A 22,242-nucleotide genomic window follows, 5' to 3' on the forward strand; every position below is an offset into this window, starting at 1 on the left:
TTTGTAAAACAACCAAGTGAACGACTATGTAAGTATTTTGTAAAACAACCAAGTGAACGAATATGTAAGTATTTTGTAAAACAACCAAGTGAACGAATATGTAAGTATTTTGTAAAACAACCAAGTGAACGAATATGTAAGTATTTTGTAAAACAACCAAGTGAACGAATATGTAAGTATTTTGTAAAACAACCAAGTGAACGAATATGTAAGTATTTTGTAAAACAACCAAGTGAACGACTATGTAAGTATTTTGTAAAACAACCAAGTGAACGACTACGTAAGTATTTTGTAAAACAACCAAGTGAACGACTATGTAAGTATTTTGTAAAACAACCAAGTGAACGACTATGTAAGTATTTTGTAAAACAACCAAGTGAACGACTATGTAAGTATTTTGTAAAACAACCAAGTGAACGACTATGTAAGTATTTTGTAAAACAACCAAGTGAACGAATATGTAAGTATTTTGTAAAACAACCAAGTGAACGAATATGTAAGTATTTTGTAAAACAACCAAGTGAACGAATATGTAAGTATTTTGTAAAACAACCAAGTGAACGAATATGTAAGTATTTTGTAAAACAACCAAGTGAACGACTATGTAAGTATTTTGTAAAACAACCAAGTGAACGAATATGTAAGTATTTTGTAAAACAACCAAGTGAACGAATATATAAGTATTTTCTTAATGTCATTTCTAAGATTAAAAGATAATGTTTTAAAAACACGTCGATATCTGTTTTAACGTAATTTACATATCAACAAGAAAAACAGTCTTCTTTTTATTATAAATCTAAAGAGGAAGAATATATTACTGTCATCCCATATCGATGTTTTTGGTTTTTCTCTTATTTCGTTTTCATTCTACAGACTATACTATTTAAGTGATGTTTCACTTTTTCTTGTACTATTTGTTCTTGCAATTTTGCTCAAAACTGTTCGATGGCTATCTGCGCTAACTATACCTAATTTAACAGTGTAAAACCATAGAAAAGGAAAGTAGTCAACACCGTTCATTGTCAATTATTGGGCTACTCTTTTACCAATGAAATGTGGGATTACTCGTAGATGATAACGCCACCATGGCTCAAAAGATAAGTACGTTCTGTGACTTGGATTTGAATTAATTCTAAATCACGGCTCTTGGTAAAACAAACAGAACCACTTCTAAATCACGGCTCTTGGTAAAACAAACAGAACCACTTCTAAATCATGGCTCTTTGGTAAAACAAACAGAACCACTTCTAAATCACGGCTCTTGGTAAAACAAACAGAACCACTTCTAAATCACGGCTCTTGGTAAAACAAACAGAACCACTTCTAAATCACGGCTCTTGGTAAAACAAACAGAACCACTTCTAAATCACGGCTCTTGGTAAAACAAACAGAACCACTTCTAAATCACGGCTCTTGGTAAAACAAACAGAACCACTTCTAAATCACGGCTCTTGGTAAAACAAACAGAACCACTTCTAAATCACGGCTCTTGGTAAAACAAACAGAACCACTTCTAAATCACGGCTCTTGGTAAAACAAACAGAACCACTTCTAAATCACGGCTCTTGGTAAAACAAACAGAACCACTTCTAAATCACGGCTCTTGGTAAAACAAACAGAACCACTTCTAAATCACGGCTCTTGGTAAAACAAACAGAACCACTTCTAAATCATGGCTCTTGGTAAAACAAACAGAACCACTTCTAAATCATGGCTCTTGGTAAAACAAACAGAACCACTTCTAAATCACGGCTCTTGGTAAAACAAACAGAACCACTTCTAAATCACGGCTCTTGGTAAAACAAACAGAACCACTTCTAAATCATGGCTCTTGGTAAAACAAACAGAACCACTTCTAAATCACGGCTCTTGGTAAAACAAACAGAACCACTTCTAAATCACGGCTCTTGGTAAAACAAACAGAACCACTTCTAAATCATGGCTCTTGGTAAAACAAACAGAACCACTTCTAAATCACGGCTCTTGGTAAGAAAGAAAAACAATTCCGTTGACATCTCTATACTACATTAAATTAGTGTGTCATACGAAGAGGTACAATGAAAGGTTAGATTCATCATCATTGTACAGTATTAAGATCATTAGAAGACAACATTGTTTATTGTGGACCGCCCCCTCCTCTATAATAAAAGCTCCTCACCCAAAGACTTGTTAGAATATCACTTATAAACTAAAAACTAATCTCTCTGGATGGCAATTAAATCTGATTTTAATAAGTTTCATTAAAAAACTAAACAAAAATTAATTAAGACGATTTGTTACTTGAGGGAATCGCGTAACCATCAGAGACGACTTGTAAAAAGGTTCCTGGAATTATGTAACCATCAATGAAGATCTGTACAAACTTTCTGGAATTGTGTAACCGTCAGAGAAAAATCTGTAAAAACATCCTAGAATCGCGTAACCGTCAGAGAAGACCTGTAAAATTTTGTCTCCCATTTGATTGCGATATTAATTTTCGCTATTTATTACAAAATTAAAAAAAAAATTTACAGGTGGATGAGTGGCATAATTGATGTATAAGGAACAGCAGAGCATCACATATAAGTATAAACTACTGAAATCAACCCTGCATGACAAAAAATTAACTGAGAATATGACAATTGTTTTATTTTTGGTACAGAGATGTCAGCACTATCACTGTCTTTGTAAATCCACTATAAACAAAATTAACTCTTTAAATAAGTTCATTTTTTCCAAAAAGATAATTTAAAATATATTATTTTGGAATCTGTATTTTCGGTTTTTTAATTTTCGTATAAAAATAATAATATGATGGATATTTTCTTGTCATTTACACTGAACTAATGACAACAACATCAAACTGCTTTATTAAAATGTCTTAATTGTAATTTTTCAAAGCTAGTTGTTTATAAATATATTTAAAAATTTTTAGTAAACCTACGCTACTTATTTGTAATAAATTCACTATTTTATTCTATTCACTTTATGCAGGTGGCGTGAAACTGCCGTTCCGTCGCCGTCAAATGGTTTTTTCTAACGGAACTCTACAGATCAAGGCTGTGACTCGATCCAGAGACGAGGGTTTGTACACGTGCAGAGCCAATAATAAACAGGGAGATACTGCAGAAGGGACAGTTACCATCATCATAAAAGGTCAGGAACTGGGTATATATTTATATTCCTGTAACAACGAACTTGGACAATAAAATAAGAGTTACATCTGTAAATATTATTGCCCTAAGAATTAAAATAATTGAAAAAGTTTTTTGTAAACATTGAAATAATTAAAATTTTCTTGTAATTTTATTCAAAGCAAGTCAGTTTTTTTATTTGTGAGAGAAAGTTACACTGTTCGAGGATCGAGCCCTTATTTAACAGGTTAATATATTAATTTTGTATAATACTTTTTTGGTCTCTTGATTAAAAAACTCAACAATGTATGAATGTATGACAAAATAAAAAAAAAACGAGAAGTTTGAAACTTATTCTGTAAGATGTTTGAAGTGTATGACTAAGAGATTTAAATAATGTGGGCCCGGCATGGCCAAGCGCGTAAGGCGTGCGACTCGTAATCCGAGGGTCGCGGGTTCGCGCCCGCGTCGCGCTAAACATGCTCGCCCTCCCAGCCGTGGGGGTGTATAATGTTACGGTCAATCCCACTATTCGTTGGTAAAAGAGTATCCCAAGAGTTGGCGGTGGGTGGTGATGACTAGCTGCCTTCCCTCTAGTCTTACACTGCTAAATTAGGGACGGCTAGCACAGATAGCCCTTGAGTAGCTTTGTGCGAAATTCCAAAACAAACAAACAAACATTTAAATAATGCAAGTTAGTGAATAAGATTAGAGACTCCTGGTGTTCACGTACTTTAGCACTGAGGAAAAGTTTAGTGGTCAACTCCACGTAACGTATCGCTCATCCAGAGCTCGAGTAACGGGTTTGAGTGTTGTAACAGAAAAAGAAGTTTGTTATAAGGATAAAGACCCTAACTATTAATTATTCTATATTAATAAAGACCCTAACTATTAATTATTCTATATTAATAAAGACCCTAACTATTAATTATTCTATATTAATAAAGACCCTAACTATTAATTATTCTATATTAATAAAGACCCTAACTATTAATTATTCTATATTAATAAAGACCCTAACTATTAATTATTCTATATTAATAAAGGCCCTAACTATTAATTATTCTATATTAATAAAGACCCTAACTATTAATTATTCTATATTAATAAAGACCCTAACTATTAATTATTCTATATTAATAAAGACCCTAACTATTAATTATTCTATATTAATAAAGGCCCTAACTATTAATTATTCTATATTAATAAAGGCCCTAACTATTAATTATTCTATATTAATAAAGACCCTAACTATTAATTATTCTATATTAATAAAGGCCCTAACTATTAATTATTCTATATTAATAAAAGGCCCTAACTATTAATTATTCTATATTAATAAAGGCCCTAACTATTAATTATTCTATATTAATAAAGACCCTAACTATTAATTATTCTATATTAATAAGGGCCCTAACTATTAATTATTCTATATTAATAAAGACCCTAACTATTAATTATTCTATATTAATAAAGACCCTAACTATTAATTATTCTATATTAATAAAGACCCTAACTATTAATTATTCTATATTAATAAAGGCCCTAACTATTAATTATTCTATATTAATAAAGGCCCTAACTATTAATTATTCTATATTAATAAAGACCCTAACTATTAATTATTCTATATTAATAAAGGCCCTAACTATTAATTATTCTATATTAATAAAGACCCTAACTATTAATTATTCTATATTAAGTCACTAAATTTGTATTTGAACTACATGAAAAGTGCGTACTTATATATCAATATAACAGTGCGTATTTATATATATAAAGAGTGCGTACTTATACATCTATATTAAGAGTGTGTACTTACCGTTGCCGGAAACGGTCACTTGCGAACTCTCTTTGTTAACCTGCAGATGACCTAGGAAGGTCGAAACGTTGTTTTCTTCTTTATTAATAAAAATGTTAATGCTCGTGCCAGCCGTTCTGAGATACATTTTTATTTCAAGTGGATTTCTCGTCATGAAGAATTTGCTTTCCGTACTTACGTGTTTCATGCGCTGCATCGTGAAATGTTGTTTAAAATCTGTAGAGATGTCTTTTGTTGAAACAGAAATGAAACATTTTGTCGCCATCTGATTTGAAGTAACAACACATGAAGATGTCTGGTCGTAGAGTAACATTTAATTATTAATACACTGACCACTGGACTTATTTATTGGTCATAATAGAAAATGTGTTTTTGTTTAAATCGTAGTTGATAACCATGTTATTTTCTTTCTTGTAGTCAGACCACAAATCGAACCTTTTCATTTTCCTCAATCCGTACATCTTGACCAACGTCTTACTATCTCTTGCACCGTAATTAAGGGCGATCCACCAATGAAACTTAAATGGTTAAAAAACGGACAACCATTAATGGAGTCCGAAGAACTCCAAGTGCACAAACTGACGGACTATTCCTCAACTATCTTGTTTAAATCCGTGAATCCCACTCACCATGGTCTTTACACGTGCATTGCAACGAATCATGTCGGTACTGACCAGCACAGTTCCACAATGGTCATCCATGGTAGGAATCAACCTTCTTATGTTTTTTACTATTGTTTTATTAACATTTAGGGAATTATGTACAGTGTATACATGAAGAGGTTTTAATAATAGTCTGGTTAGAAAACATTCACAAAATAAATAAATCAATAACAACACTACAGAAAAATATTACACCTCTTGGCACTTTAACAAGAAAATGTTACACCTCTTGGCACTTTAACAGAAAAATGTTACAACTCTTAGCACTTTAACAGGAAAATGTTACAACTCTTGGCACTTTAACAGGAAAGTGTTTCACCTCTTGGCACTTTAACTGGAAAATGTTTCACCCTCTTGACACTTTAACAGGAAAACGTTTCACCCTCTTGACACTTTAACAGGAAAACGTTTCACCCTCTTGACACTTTTCTTGTAAAATTACATATGATTAGTGTTGCTGAACGTTTCTCCACATTTCATTTCCATAAGACAAAGTATTCACACCCAGTGATTATTACTTCAAGGTCTTGACCTGAATACTGTACAAACGTCTTGAAACAAGAGAAACAAAATATTCATAGTAGATGATTATTGTAACCATAACCACAACTACTGCTACTAAACAGTGACATCTATCATCTCATTTTAGTAAACACAAGTGTCAGAAGCCTGACCAGGGACGTGATCTAATACTCAGACATCTGCTACTGGAAACTTAAGTGCTTACTTGATATTACAGACTTTGTAACACAGCTACAATTCTTGTTAATTAATTGTCTAGGGTATCAATGCAAGTCTTAAACTTGTATGGTCTGTCTAAAATAAATTGGTACAATGATGAGGTTTGCTCCTCCATGACAACTGTTTCCAGATATACGTTCGTTATTATCCTCTCTTTATGAAGCTCTGATTTCAGTGTTTGATCCCTTACTTCATTACTAAGTGTCAATTTTACGATAGAGCATGAAGAAGTTTCGTCATTTGTCTTCGAGAAATTACATTGGCAAGTTATACTGACTGGTAGCTGTAACCATCATGATGGATATCTGTGGCACACCACAAGACTCGTATCTGACTCGTTTCAAAACTAATGTATGTGTTTTATCAAGTTTTATTAAAGTGGCGTTAAAAAGGGAAATAAAAACTTTGCTTTTAACAATTTTATATATATATATAAACTGAAATTGTTACTACTGAGTCAGATTTTTCACCAATCAACTTCAGCCATCTAAGTGAACAAATATTCATATTGTTTTGTATTGAACATTTTATATTGCAGTTCTTTAGATGCTGAGACACATTTTAAAATATCATTATTTTACATACAGAGTCACCAATGTGGAAGTTAGAGCCTAATGACACGAAGATCGTAAGGGGGGAAACCAGCACCATAAACTGTCAGTCTGAGGGTTTCCCGCCACCACGAGTCATGTGGCTCAAGGCCGTTGGTAAAGTACAACATGATGGTTTAATAATTATCATGATAAAGTACACGATTCGAAATTTTGACATCTATTAGGCTTAACACTGTTAAATTATATACACTACTTTGCATTTATTAGGATTAACACTGTTAAACTCTATGAATGATTTCAAATGGCTTACATCTATTAGGCTTAGCGCTGTTAACTTCTATGTATATTCAGTGGCCGTTTTATTAGGTACATCTATCTGGTACCAGATCAGCCTTAATTCTTCGCGGCATGGATTCAACAAGTTGGTGGAAACATTACTTAGGGATTTTGGTCCATGCTGACTCGACAATTCATGCAGACTTGTCGGCCACACATTCATGCTGTGAACCTCCCGTTCCACATCATCCCAAAAATGTTCTATTGGATTGAGATCAGAAGACTGTACAGGCCATTGGAGTACACTCAAGGCACTGCCATGTTCGTGGAACCAGCCTGAGATGATGTGTGCTTTGTGACCTGGCGCATTTTCCTGCTGGAAGTAGCCATTGAAAAACAAGATGCACATGACCAGCAACAATACTCATGTACGTTGTGGTATTCAAATGATGCTCAGTTGGTATTAAGTGGCTTAATATGTGCCAAGAAAACATTTCCCACACCATTACACCACCACCAGCAGCAGCCCGTACCGTTGACACAAGGCAGGATGGATCCATGGGCTCATGCTGTTTACGCCAAAATCTGACCATCTGCACGTCGCAGCAGAAATCGAGATTTGTCACAGCAGGGGACGTTTTTTCCAATCCTCAGTCATCCAGTTTTGCTAATCTCATGTCCACTGTAGCCCCATCTTCCTGTTCTTAGCTGACAGGAGTGGAACCCAGTGTGATATTCTGCTGCTGTAGCCCATCCACTTCAAGGTTGGACGCGTTGTCCTCTCAGAGATGTCCTTGTATACATCACTGTTGTAGAGTGGTTATTTGTGTATTTGTGGCCTTGAACAAGTCTGACTATTTTCCTTTGACCTCTCTCATTAACAAGGTGTTTTCACCAACAGAACTGCTGCTCAGTGAATGTTTTTTGTTTTTCTCACCATTCTTTGTAAACTCTAGAGATTCTAGTGCGTGAAAATCCCAGGAAGTTAGAAGTTTCTGAGATGCTGGAACAACCTCGTCTTCTACTAACAATCATTCCACGGTCAAAGTTGCTTAGATCACGCATATTTACTATTCTAATGTTTCGTTGAACAACAACTGAACTTCTTGACCATGTCTGTATGGTTTATATATTGAGTTACAGCCACATGATTTGCTGTTTGGCTATTTGGGTTAAAGAGCAGGTGTACCAAGTAAAGTGATCACTGACTGTATTATTTCCATTACTTTTCATCTGTTAGGCTTAACACTGTTAAACTATATGAATGATTTCAATAGGCTTACATCTATTAGGCTTAGCACTTAAATTCCATGTACTGTTTATATTACTTTACATCTGTTAGGTTTAGCATCTCTAAATTTTCTGAACGATTTTCAGTGTTTTTTAGTCCCGTGTTGTCAGTTTTTATTAAAACTAATAATGGATATTAGATCAGATTTTGTTACCTTACACGTTTCGTAAACCTTGACTGAAGGAATTCAAAATAAATTATTTAATATTGTCAAAGAATGTTCTGCTATTTTTATGGTTTTTGGTCACTTGTATTACCGAACAGTGAAAAGAAAATGCAAATTACATAATTCACATTGAAATTAAATTATTTTATCAATAAGATTGCTAGGTCAGCTATATCCATAGCTTCAAAATTTCTGTAAAATGTTGAGACAGAGAAAGTACCTCAGTTTTATATATATTATACTTTATATCAAATACGTTAGTTTCCAGTATCTTTCACATCATGTTTAATAGACACAAATTATTTTCTTTGATATTTATTTAGAGATATTCACTCTATTCCAAGGTAAAGTAAAATAAAAATAGTACATGAAAACAATGGTACTATGCAATATACAACCAATGCGATATTCAAAATATTGTAAATTTATTTGAAATGCTCGGGAGTTAAGAGAATGTTGTGTAACTTAAAATAACGTGTTTATAATTTTACGTAAATGTAGGAAGACCGATAAAGAATCGGTTAAAATTAACATTTTGTTTTTTTTTTGTAAAATAAAAAATAATAATAATTTATCCAATGATATAGCCACACATCAGATGGCGACACTGACATCTGACATCATTTCACATAATTTTGGTGTATAGCCTACTGACGAAAACATACGGCTTGTTAAAGATATTGTGGTTAATAAACTTTGATCCATGAAGTAGACTGTTCGTTTCTTTCTCTAATGGTTAGGAGATTCACTTGGTAATTATCAACCAGTGATCAGCACCTCTCGTCTCCACGTCATGGAAAATGGTTCCCTCGTGGTGCTGGAAGCTCAGAAAGAAGATGAAGGATATTATTTATGTCAGGCTTCAAATGGAGTAGGGAGTGACGTTAGTAAACTGATCCACCTCTCCATACATGGTATGTGATCAGTATCAGCTCATGGAGTAGGGGATGAGCGTAGTAAACTGAATAACTACAAGAACTGGTTTCATTCTTTATCCAAACAGTTTGTTCCTTATTATGTTGTTGTTTGAATTATTAATACATAAAATAATACAGCAGAAAAGCAAGACATACCCTCAAGAGGCCCTTTGCATCAGTGAGAGACAGATCTTGTATGCCCTCTGGTGAATATGAATTTTAAGTAAAATATAATTACTTACAACTATTAAAGAAACAATGTAAATCTTACAATAAATTGATAGTAATAATTGTTCAGTGAGCATAACTTTAGTTCACAATATAAAACGTGTGTGTTTTCTTATTTCAAAGCCACATCAGGCTTTCGGCAATGTCCTCCGAGAGGAATCGAACCATTTTAAGTCTGAAGAATCATCTCTGTCACAGAGGGACACATTTAAAAAGGAATTATTAAGTGAAATATTGTTTAACAGTAACTGAATTTTGCAATACAGAAAAACCGTTTCTTACGCTGTAATGATCCAGCTAATTAACTTATCGTTGAGTCAAAATATTGATCATTTTGTAGGATATTTGGAATAGCAAGATCTAAGAAACTACAGCAGGTACATAACACCTTTTATGAGAAAATGTAATTAATATCATGAAAACGTCAGGTATTTAATGAAGCCAGTGTTAAAATTAAGATTTGAGATAATATTTGAACAGATCTCGACGAGTGCATTTTAAAAACGTACAGTTTTGCGTATTTTTATGTTTTCTAATAAAATATATAAACAATTAACAACATTTTAAAGGAGGACCACTTTTGTCCACACCTTCTATATATATAAAATAAAACGTATTGAAAGAGAAAAAGACAGTTTTTATTGTTTTTTCATTATGAATTTAATCCTTTATGTTTGTTACTTTCGTTTTCTTATATTAAACTGTTCTTTTCAACATATTTGAAGAACATTAAAATTGTAAATAGAAATTATCCATTAATGTTAAAGTAAACCAGTTTATGTTAATTAGAATGATGTGGCAGCGATTAAAAAATGATAGTATGTTTTCCTTGTAGTTGCTGCATATTTCCAGAATTCTTTCCAAACTCTACAAAACAAGAAGGGTGAAGAAGCTCAGATGACCTGTGAAGCGTATGGCGAACACCCAATAAGGATATCTTGGTTTAAAGATAAACAACCAATCAGCCACACCAGAGATCCGAGGTATGTTCAACACTGACTCCCGCAATTTCTTGGACAATCAAATCCTCAAGCGCATGTTAACGGATCTGATATATATATGTGTGTGTGTAACTACATACATAATGAAGTTAACAAGGTTGGTGGCGCTCTGATTTTGGTTCTAGAGTTTTGATTTACAAACGAACTTCAGTCATTTCACCGATCAGAAGAATTTGGTTTACTTTATATTTTATTATATTTATCTCTTCTCATAATTTGATATATCCTGTTTGGCCATCCATTCTTTCCTTTGTTTGATCATCTCTTCCCAATCACTTGTAACATCCTGTTTGATCATCCATTCTTTCTTTTGTTTGACTATCTCTTCCTATCATTCGTTACATCCTGTTTGATCACCCATTCTTTCCTTTGCTTGACTATATTATCCCATCATTTATTACATCCTATTTAATCGCCCATTCTTTCCTTTGCTTGACTATATTTTCCCAATCATTTGCTACATCCTGTTTGATCATCCATTCTTTCGTTTGTTTGATCGTCTCTTCCCAATCATTTGTAACATTATGTTTGATCATCCATTCTTTCCTTTGCTTGACTACATTTTCCCAATCATTTGCTATATCCTGTTTGATCACCCATTCTTTCCTTTGCTTGACTATATTTTCCCAATCATTTGTAACATCCTGTTTGATCATCCATTTTTTCGTTTGTTTGATCGTCTCTTCCCAACAATTTGTAACATCATGTTTGATCATCTCTTCCCATCGTCAGTTATCTTAGTTTATTAGTTTGTAAGAGCTCAAGAAGTGATTGTGATATTGTTCCCATAGCAACAGATTCACCAATTTCAGAAGCCTCACTGATAAATGTAAGCATACTTTTTCTATTAAATATAAAATTAATCAAGTATGGTGGCAGAAAGTTGCTTTTTATGGAGAAACTTGATTTTAACACCATTATGTCCAGGACATTTTGATAAGAAATAGAAATGATTTTATGTAATTTTATTGTAAATATATCCTTTAGTAAAAATTAAAGAACATTTTTATCGTGTCATTTTTTTTGCCTTAAAGATCTTTAACTCAAAGAATCGCTGGTTACAGTGAAATTTTCTAGTTGATATTTCTTGATGATAAGAAATGAAATGTATTCAAGATCGAGGATTTAACTGAGTTAAAAGGTTAAAGTTTCTAAGACCCAAAGAACTGACATGACCCCTCAGTTTTGGCAATAAATATTATTTTAAATAAAGCAGTAATTTTCAAGTTTGTTTTTAAATACAAAGCTACATAATATTCTGGCTCTGCTGTGCCCAACATTAATGTGGAAACCGAGGTTTTAGACTTATTGCTGAACCATTAGTGGACGCAGTCTTTAAGAGGCACCTTAGACAAAGTCTTCTTATAAAACAAAAACATTACATTAACACATTAATTTCCTTATTACTGATATGAATATTGATTTACACTGCTATGGATATTTATGTTAAATTTGCAGACTTTTCCCAATAGCTATGATCATCCCAAACCAACAGTCAACACTCCTAAATATTGTTAGAAAAACAATAAAAATAGAAAACTGTTCATTTGAATTAAAGTATAGAATAAAGTTTTATTTTCCTAAGTATCCAGTTATATCTTGTTTATTAGGCTAGAGTAAAATCACTACGTGATTTCTGAGCTTCTAATTTTTGTTATAGTTGTGTTTCGTTTCTTTAAAATTCTCTATTGGAAGATTAATATTACAGTTCATTCATGTTTTAATGTTGCCATATCAGTGTCTTTCAGTAATATTACAGTTCATTTATGTTTTAATGTTGCACTACCAATTTCTTTCAGTAATATTACAGTTCATTTATGTTTTAATGTTGCAGTACCAGTATCTTTCAGTAATATTACAGTTTATTCATGTTTTAATGTTGCCATATCAGTGTCTTTCAGTAATATTACAGTTTATTCATGTTTTAATGTTGTAGTACCAGTGTCTTTCAGTAATATTACAGTACATTTATGTTTTAATGTTGTAGTATCAGTGTCTTTCAGTAATATTACAGTTCAAGTATGTTTTAATATTGCAGTACTAGTGTGTTTCTATAATATTACTGTTCAAGTATGTTTTAATATTGCAGTACTAGTGTGTTTCTATAATATTACTGTTCAAGTATGTTTTAATATTGCAGTACTAGTGTGTTTCTGTAATATTACTGTTCAAGTATGTTTTAATATTGCAGTACTAGTGTGTTTCTGTAATATTACTGTTCAAGTATGTTTTAATATTGCAGTACTAGTGTGTTTCTGTAATATTACAGTTCAAGTATGTTGAAATATTGCTGTACCAGTGTATTTCTGTGATAATACAGCTCATGTATGTTTTAATGTTGCAATACCAGTGTGTTTCTGTAAAATGTTTTACAACCAAAACGTGACACTAACCAGTTGAGTGTCATCTCTAGGTGATTTGTAAAACATACATTTCTTTATACAGATACACTTTCTTAGACACGCTTACTTCGGATGGGGTCAGAGGTCAACTAACCATTCGGAACACAGACAGAAGAGACTCTGCTCTGTTCACCTGTAAAGCATCAAATTTGTATGGCCAAGATGAAACTAACATTCAGTTACTGGTTCAAGGTAAGGAGCTGATGAAGTGTAGTAATTGTTATTAACGTTACTTGTTGCAGATAAGTAGTTAATGAACAGATTGGAGTTATTGGTTGAATGTAAGTAAATAAAGCTTTCTTTCCTATGATAGCGAATCTCAGTAGATAAACCTTACTTTCTTATGATAGTGGATCTCAGTAGATAAACCTTACTTTCTTATGATAATGGATCTCAATTGATAAACTTTACTTTCCTATGATAGCGAATCTCAGTAGATAAACCTTACTTTCCTATGACTAGGATAGTGGATCTTGGAAGCTAAACCTTCCTTTCCTATGATAGTGAATCTCGGTAGATAAACTTTCCTTTCCTATGATAGTGAATCTCGGTAGAAAAACCTTCCTTTCCTACGATAGGGAATCTCGGTAGATAAACCTTTCTTTCCTACGATAGTGAATCTCGGTAGATAAACCTTCCTTTCCTATGACAGTGAATTTCAGTAGATAAACCTTTCAATACTTCAAATTTACTGTATTGATTTTTTAACGTTCTTAATGTTATTTTCCAGAGCCCCCTGACAGCCCTCAAGATGTAAGAGTTGAGGAGTTCAGCAGCAGGACAGTGACAGTCGCTTGGTCGCCATCATACAGTGGTAACAGTCGTATCACAAAGTACATCGTCGGTTATGAGAATCCTGAATTCGGCATCGAAGGTGACGGTGTGATGATTCTCTATAAATCTAAATCAACTAAGAACGTGTTACTGAACTTACTGACTATACTTTCGTATGTCCAAGTATAATAATAAATTCAGGTATAAATTTTGTCGGTATCAATTGAGTAAAAAACAGTTATTAAGCTTGACTTTGAAAACCTCTCAGTGTTATAACTGTATAACTCACATTGAGTTTCCGTAGGTAACACGGAATCAGAAGTGATTGTTCCTGCATCTGAGACAAAGGCTGTTATCACAGGTCTTTCCCCAATGACTATATACTCTTTCCGCATCTCAGCTGTAAATGATCTTGGTCAAAGTGACCCTAGTAGAGTTGTGGTGGCCACAACAGACGAAGAAGGTATGTTACACATACTAAGAGTGAAAATGGTTATGAAACACTTGTAAATTTTTCCTCATAACGGTAAAAAAGCTGTTTGTTTGAAGTACAACAAGTATGATATATGGAATTTTGGGTATACATCGATACTGCTGGGTTTTTCTGTTTTGTTTTGAATTTCTATCTCTATATAATAGTTAGTTATTTGCAAATTTTTACTACATATCTCTCGTTTTAAATTTTTTTAAATTTGTCTAGGTAGGCTGATAAGCGGACATTCGTTTCATTTTTATGGTGATATGTATTGTTGATATCATATCAGTATCTGTAATTTTGGATTATATTGGGGGGGGGGGGCATAGGAGCTGGAATGGTTCCTCCAGGACAGTACATGTATCCCAGCACGATGGGCCAACATTAAGTGGACATTTAAAGAACCCATGCCTTCCAACTTCACACCAACTCACTGTGTTTGCATGCAGTTGATTACCACATGCCAGGGTAATTAATGTGAAGGATATCTTACGAATCCTAGGTTTAAGTATGATAGCACACATACTCACACAGCTGTCAGACTCGGCACCAATGAAAATTAGAAGAAAGAAGGAAAAAAGCATGTTATTCCAGTCAAATATTGATAGATTACTAGAGGGTAGTGGATGGAACTAAAAAACAGAGAAGAATAAATATGGATGAGTAAGAAAAAGTAGAAAGTGGAGCTGTGGTGGAAATGAAAGAAAAAAGGTGAACTGTACAGAAGGTGACGGTGTACACAAGAAAGTTGTCATATAATGTATTGTTTTCATAATTAACCTGGTGTTTTAAGTTCAGGTATCAATAAGATATATACAGATCTGTCAGTTACGTAAATACTTCCCTTCTTTTGTACTGTGAATGTTAATTTAGATTATTCTTCATTTATTGATTTATTTTTGCTGAAATTGTTTCAGAATATATCATGTTTATGCAATAAAGTCACAAAGGTCGTTATAAAAAAAACAATTTGTGCTGCCATCTAATGACCAGAAATGAAATTGTTATTTATGAAACATGTAAGTGATATGTGCTTATAAAGTCAGCGCATTCTTAAGTGGTATTTTTCCTTTTTTATTATTTTTCCACATACAAAATGCGTGTGGTTGAAAAACAGAATAATAACCCTCCCGTTCCTATAATTGTGGTAATTAAATCCCATAAGGTATTTGAACTAAATATCAATTGATGCTGTGATTCTGTGAACACTGTATAATGACAATTACTTACTAAAATAAGTCTAACTAAACTTCACCAGTTTTTTGTAACCCCCTAATAATAATAAATTGAATGTGACGGCCATTTTATCTCAGTCCACCCTCACATAATTAGCACTACCTCGCTATAAACATACATAGATCTCTTTAAAATGTAATACAGACACACATATACAAAAATGTGCATCCATCCAGCGAGTAAAGGCGTAATGAATTAAATGTTACTCTTGTAACATCCATCATTATAACTGCACTCGTGTTTTCATATTTCTAGTATTGTCCGATAGAGAGCGCAAGTTTTTTTATCAATAATTGTTATTATTGGAATCATATCATCATTGTGTAACTTTACGTGTAATGTTGAACTTGTGTCACGTTAAGAATTATGAAAGAGATTAGATATATCAATATAAATAGTATAATTAGGTTTAACATATGTCATGATTGATTTTTCTTCATCAGCACCTGGTGGTCCTCCTCGCGATGTTCACGTTCAAGCGTTGACATCAAGTCAAGTGAAAGTGACTTGGAAGGTACCATTTGATACAAAGAGTAGAATTACATTTAATAAAAATCATATTTGATTTTTCTTAATTAACAACCCGTTAATGTTTAGGTTCAATGATTGTGTTCTATTCAAGTGAGGATTACTGTTAAATATATTTAAATATAAACGAGGCACGTGGTAACGAGTAGTAGGAAATTAGAGACGACTACACTAGGGTCACACACATGGGTCTCTGAACTTACTGTTTAACTCACTGGGCACTTATTTAAACAGTAAAAACAAATAGGATGTATTTAATCTAAACAGTAAGAACAAAAAGGATGTATTTAATCTAAACAGTAAGAACAAATAGGATGAATTTAATCTAAACAGTAAGAACAAATAGGATGTATTTAATCTAAACAGTAAGAACAAAAATGATGTATTTAATCTGGACAGTAAGAATAAATAGGATGAATTTAATCTAAACAGTAAGAACAAATAGGATGTATTTAATCTAAATAGTAAGAACAAATAGGATGTATTTAAGCTAAACAGTAAGAACAAAAAGGATGTATTTAATCTAAACAGTAAGAACAAATAGGATGAATTTAATCTAAACAGTAAGAACAAATAGGATGTATTTAATCTAAACAGTAAGAACAAAAATGATGTATTTAATCTGGACAGTAAGAATAAATAGGATGAATTTAATCTAAACAGTAAGAACAAATAGGATGTATTTAATCTAAATAGTAAGAACAAATAGGATGTATTTAAGCTAAACAGTAAGAACAAATAGGATGTATTTAATCTGAACAGTAAGAACAAAAAGGATGTATTTAATCTGAACAGTAAGAACAAAAAGGATGTATTTAATCTGAACAGTAAGAACAAAAAGGATGTATTTAATCTAAACAGTAAGAACAAATAGGATGTATTTAAGCTAAACAGTAAGAACAAATAGGATGTATTTAAGCTAAACAGTAAGAACAAATAGGATGTATTTAATCTGAACAGTAAGAACAAATAGGATGAATTTAATCTAAACAGTAAGAACAAATAGGATGTATTTAATCTAAACAGTAAGAACAAAAATGATGTATTTAATCTGGACAGTAAGAATAAATAGGATGAATTTAATCTAAACAGTAAGAACAAATAGGATGTATTTAATCTAAATAGTAAGAACAAATAGGATATATTTAAGCTAAACAGTAAGAACAAATAGGATGTATTTAATCTGAACAGTAAGAACAAAAAGGATGTATTTAATCTGAACAGTAAGAACAAAAGGATGTATTTAATCTGAACAGTAAGAACAAAAGGATGTATTTAATCTAAACAGTAAGAACAAATAGGATGTATTTAAGCTAAACAGTAAGAACAAATAGGATGTATTTAAGCTAAACAGTAAGAACAAATAGGATGAATTTAATCTAAACAGTAAGAACAAATAGGATGTATTTAATCTAAACAGTAAGAACAAAAATGATGTATTTAATCTGGACAGTAAGAATAAATAGGATGAATTTAATCTAAACAGTAAGAACAAATAGGATGTATTTAATCTAAATAGTAAGAACAAATAGGATGTATTTAAGCTAAACAGTAAGAACAAATAGGATGTATTTAATCTGAACAGTAAGAACAAAAAGGATGTATTTAATCTGAACAGTAAGAACAAAAAGGATGTATTTAATCTGAACAGTAAGAACAAAAGGATGTATTTAATCTAAACAGTAAGAACAAATAGGATGTATTTAAGCTAAACAGTAAGAACAAATAGGATGTATTTAAGCTAAACAGTAAGAACAAATAGGATGTATTTAATCTGAACAGTAAGAACAAATAGGATGAATTTAATCTAAACAGTAAGAACAAATAGGATGTATTTAATCTAAACAGTAAGAACAAAAATGATGTATTTAATCTGGACAGTAAGAATAAATAGGATGAATTTAATCTAAACAGTAAGAACAAATAGGATGTATTTAATCTAAATAGTAAGAACAAATAGGATATATTTAAGCTAAACAGTAAGAACAAATAGGATGTATTTAATCTGAACAGTAAGAACAAAAAGGATGTATTTAATCTGAACAGTAAGAACAAAAGGATGTATTTAATCTGAACAGTAAGAACAAAAGGATGTATTTAATCTAAACAGTAAGAACAAATAGGATGTATTTAAGCTAAACAGTAAGAACAAATAGGATGTATTTAAGCTAAACAGTAAGAACAAATAGGATGTATTTAATCTGAACAGTAAGAACAAATAGGATGTATTTAATCTGAACAGTAAGAACAAAAAGGATGTATTTAATCTAAACAGTAAGAACAAATAGGATGTATTTAAGCTAAACAGTAAGAACAAATAGGATGTATTTAATCTGAACAGTAAGAACAAATAGGATGTATTTAATCTAAACAGTAAGAACAAATAGGATGTATTTAATCTGAACAGTAAGAACAAAAAGGATGTATTTAATCTAAACAGTAAGAATAAATAGGATGTATTTAATCTGAACTGTAAGAACAAAAAGGATGTATTTAATTTGAACAGTAAGAACAAAAAGGATGTATTTAATCTAAACAGTAAGAACAAATAGGATGTATTTAATCTAAACAGTAAGAACAAATAGGATATATTTAACACTCGTCTTAAAATCACCAAAATATTCTATTCGTATTACCAACTGTTACGCTGTATTTCTTTCATTAAATACTAAATAGTCACATGTTACTAAAACCAAGGATAAACAATACAGTTATGTTTCTTAACTTAGTGCTCTTGTTTATAGGTTTGTGTTTTGATTAATAAATATATATGTATATTTGCTCATAGGTGTTAGAAAAGAAAAACTATTCGACTATTCCACCAGAAACTGAATATTAGTCTAATAGTTTAAAAAAGATAGTTTGATAATAACATTCAGAACTTGGCCTCACACTGCTCTTTACAACTGAGTAACCATGGACACCATATGTCAGTGTAGTTGCTGTGATAGTTCCCGCTATTTATCCGAAAATTAACTTCGCTGTCATTAGGGCTGATAGGAGATGATGTGCTAGGACTTTTACACTTCTCGTACATCAGGGACTTGATTTATAAATGTATACTGTTAGGTATGACTCATGAGATCCTGTACATAGCTGCACACCCCACCAACTCCCCGCAAATGTATACTGTTAGGTATGACTCATGAGATCCTGTACATAGCTGCACACCCCACCAACTCCCCAACTCCCCGCAAATGTATACTGTTAGGTATGACTCATGAGATCCTGTACATAGCTGCACACCCCACCAACTCCCCGCAAATGTATACTGTTAGGTATGACTCATGAGATCCTGTACATAGCTGCACACCCTACCAACTCCCCGCAAATGTATACTGTTAGGTATGACTCATGAGATCCTGTACATAGCAGCACACCCCACCAACTCCCCGCTCTCCCTTGGGAGGAATGTCCCACAGTTTGTGCAACACGGCACTAAAAGGTTGTTGTTGTTTTGAATTTGCACAATGGGCTATCTGTGCTCTGCCCACCACGGGCATACCGCTGAGCCACTGGAGGACGACAATAAAGAGCGGATATCAAAACCCACGTTTTTATTTATTTGGTTATTGGTGAACACGAACATTGTCTCTTGACAAATTAAAGTACTTTTACTCTAAGCCTAAAGTATTGTTTATATTTGTACTAAATATCAAATACGTATTTTTAAATAATAGAAATACCACTAAAAAGATGAACTCAGTTAAAATGAAAAGACAGTGTGGAAGAAATACCAGCTCATTCAGGTTATAGTAAGTTTGTTGTAATATATATATACGTCTGCATTTAGACGTCTGATTATAAAAAATGATATAGGTGTGTTTAATGACGTAATTCAAGTTGAATATATTTTAACGTTATGTTATTACACTGTATCTAGCCTCCTGAGACAAGTCAGTGGCACGGAAATATTGAAGGATATTACATTGGTCACAAAATCACTGATTCCTCAGAAAAGTTCGTTTATAGAACATTGGAAGTGAAAGAAGGATTTTCCAGAGAATGTGTACTTACGAGCCTCCGTAGATTTACACACTATACCGTTAAAGTTCAAGCTTACAATAGTAAAGGCACAGGGCCATCATCAGACAATGTGATTGTTAAAACTTTAAAAGAAGGTACGGAAGTAAAAATCTTCTTATTTTTCTTGGGTTTCGACAAAATATTATAATGTTAAATCCTGTATCTACTTTAAATGATTCAGTATCAATATTATGTACTACTTTCTACGTTGTGTTTTGCACTACTGTGATAATCTTTCTTAAAAAATAATTTACATATTTTTCTGGTCGATTAAACATTTCAGTTTTGTTTTGTTTTGTTTTCTTAACGTTTACCTTCGGTCTGCTTGAATTTGTTAATAATTGACAATAATAACTTATCGATGAACGCAAAGCGTCGTTTTAATCTTCAAATTTTTTTTTTAATTTCAGAATATTTCTGGTTTATTTTCGCTTCAGTATGTTATGACGTCATCAATATTTTTTTAGATCCACCAATGGCTGTTGGACTATCTGTTGCTAGGGTGACTTTCACGACCATTGACGTCACTTTGCGGAGGAACCCCTTAGACACCAACGAAATTACAGGTACATACATTTTGTCGTATTATAAATTATAGTTACCTACATACAAACTAAGTAGAGAAGAAATATAGCAAAATGTTAAATCGATAACATTGTTTTTACAATGTTTTCTCTGTAGGTCAATGGTAAGAATTTCAATGAATTGAGAGTACCTTTTTGAAGCGTGCGATTTATCTATCTAAGAAATACGTACACATAATTATTTATACGTACAATTACCCTATTTCCACAAACAGTCATAACACAAGCTGTGAACATGAATACCTCAGATCTGATTTCATTACATAAAAAGCTTTCAAAATGGGAAAATTCTGACTGCTAGAGGCATAGCATCCTAATCCATCAATTGGGTTTGTTTGTTTTGAATTTCGCGCAAAGCTACACGAGGACTATCTGCGCTAGCCGTCCCTAATTTAGCAGGGTAAGACTAGAGGGAAGGCAGCTAGTCCTCACCACTCACCGTCATCTCTTGGGCTACTCTTTTACCAACAAATAGTGGGATTGACTAGCACATTATAACCCCACACGACCGAAAGGACGAGAATATGGAGTGTGAAGGAGATTCGAACCCGCGACCCTCGGATTAGAGTCGAGTGCCTTAACCTCCCGGCCATGCTGGGCACCATCAAGTAGGAGGTAACGATTTTTATTAGTACTTTTATCCTTGGAGGTAATCAGTTGAAGGAGTTAATGAAAAAAATTAGATCACAACGTTTTAATTAATATACACGGCGGTCGAAATTAAATTATTTTCGTTAACGACTCTTCATATAAATCTGTTTAAAGTCAGGTTTAGTGCAACTTTCTCCAATCAATATGTCTAGTAGTTTTAAATAATTTACAACACCAAAAAAAACTGTGGGTTTTCAGTCAGAAAAAAAAGTCGTAGAATGTTTTAGCTACAAGCTTTTATATAAAACACTGGAGAATGTGTTAGCTACATGCATTTCTATAAAACATTGGAGAATGTGTTAGCTACAAGCATTTATATAAAACACTGGAGAATGTGTTAGCTACAGGTATTTGTATAAAACACTGGAGAATGTGTTAGCTACAGGTATTTATATAAAACACTGGAGAATGTGTTAGCTACAGGTATTTATATAAAACACTGGAGAATGTGTTAGCTACAGGTATTTATATAAAACACTGGAGAATGTGTTAGCTACAAGTATTTATATAAAAGGCCGTAGAAAGTTTTAGTTACAAATATTTCTATAAAAGACGTCTAACTATATGTTTCTGTAAATTTGAACTTAGGCTATCAGTTTTATTTCAAGTCTGGTAATGAAAACTGGCAAGAAACCAAGGTATCTGGAAATGTACAGAGTTATACCTTTGTAAACCTACCCTGTGGGACTTCCTATGAAATCTATGTTGTACCTTACAATGGCGCCGGCAGAGGGCAAGCTAGTAAAATTATCACAACAAAAACAAACGGCAGAGGTAATAAAATATCAGTTTCTT

The 22,242-nt window shown here is 32.6% G+C and overlaps 1 protein-coding gene across 2 annotated transcripts in view; it reads left to right on the plus strand.

Annotated features, from left to right (window-relative positions):
• The window catches only part of LOC143233510 (cell adhesion molecule Dscam1-like), a 92,511-nt gene that overhangs the window by 61,923 nt on the left and 8,346 nt on the right, over positions 1-22,242 (plus strand). For both annotated transcript variants that reach the window (XM_076469806.1, XM_076469807.1), the window contains 12 exons: positions 2,974-3,135; positions 5,353-5,637; positions 6,926-7,045; positions 9,366-9,539; positions 10,606-10,753; positions 13,217-13,365; positions 13,904-14,047; positions 14,252-14,410; positions 16,102-16,172; positions 20,070-20,307; positions 20,680-20,778; positions 22,036-22,221. In XM_076469806.1, the coding sequence (XP_076325921.1) occupies positions 2,974-3,135; positions 5,353-5,637; positions 6,926-7,045; positions 9,366-9,539; positions 10,606-10,753; positions 13,217-13,365; positions 13,904-14,047; positions 14,252-14,410; positions 16,102-16,172; positions 20,070-20,307; positions 20,680-20,778; positions 22,036-22,221 (1,935 nt within the window). The remainder of the gene's footprint in view (positions 1-2,973; positions 3,136-5,352; positions 5,638-6,925; positions 7,046-9,365; positions 9,540-10,605; positions 10,754-13,216; positions 13,366-13,903; positions 14,048-14,251; positions 14,411-16,101; positions 16,173-20,069; positions 20,308-20,679; positions 20,779-22,035; positions 22,222-22,242) is intronic.

The sequence above is a fragment of the Tachypleus tridentatus genome, chromosome 12 (genome assembly GCF_004210375.1).
Source record: "Tachypleus tridentatus isolate NWPU-2018 chromosome 12, ASM421037v1, whole genome shotgun sequence".
Lineage (NCBI taxonomy): Eukaryota > Metazoa > Arthropoda > Merostomata > Xiphosura > Limulidae > Tachypleus > Tachypleus tridentatus.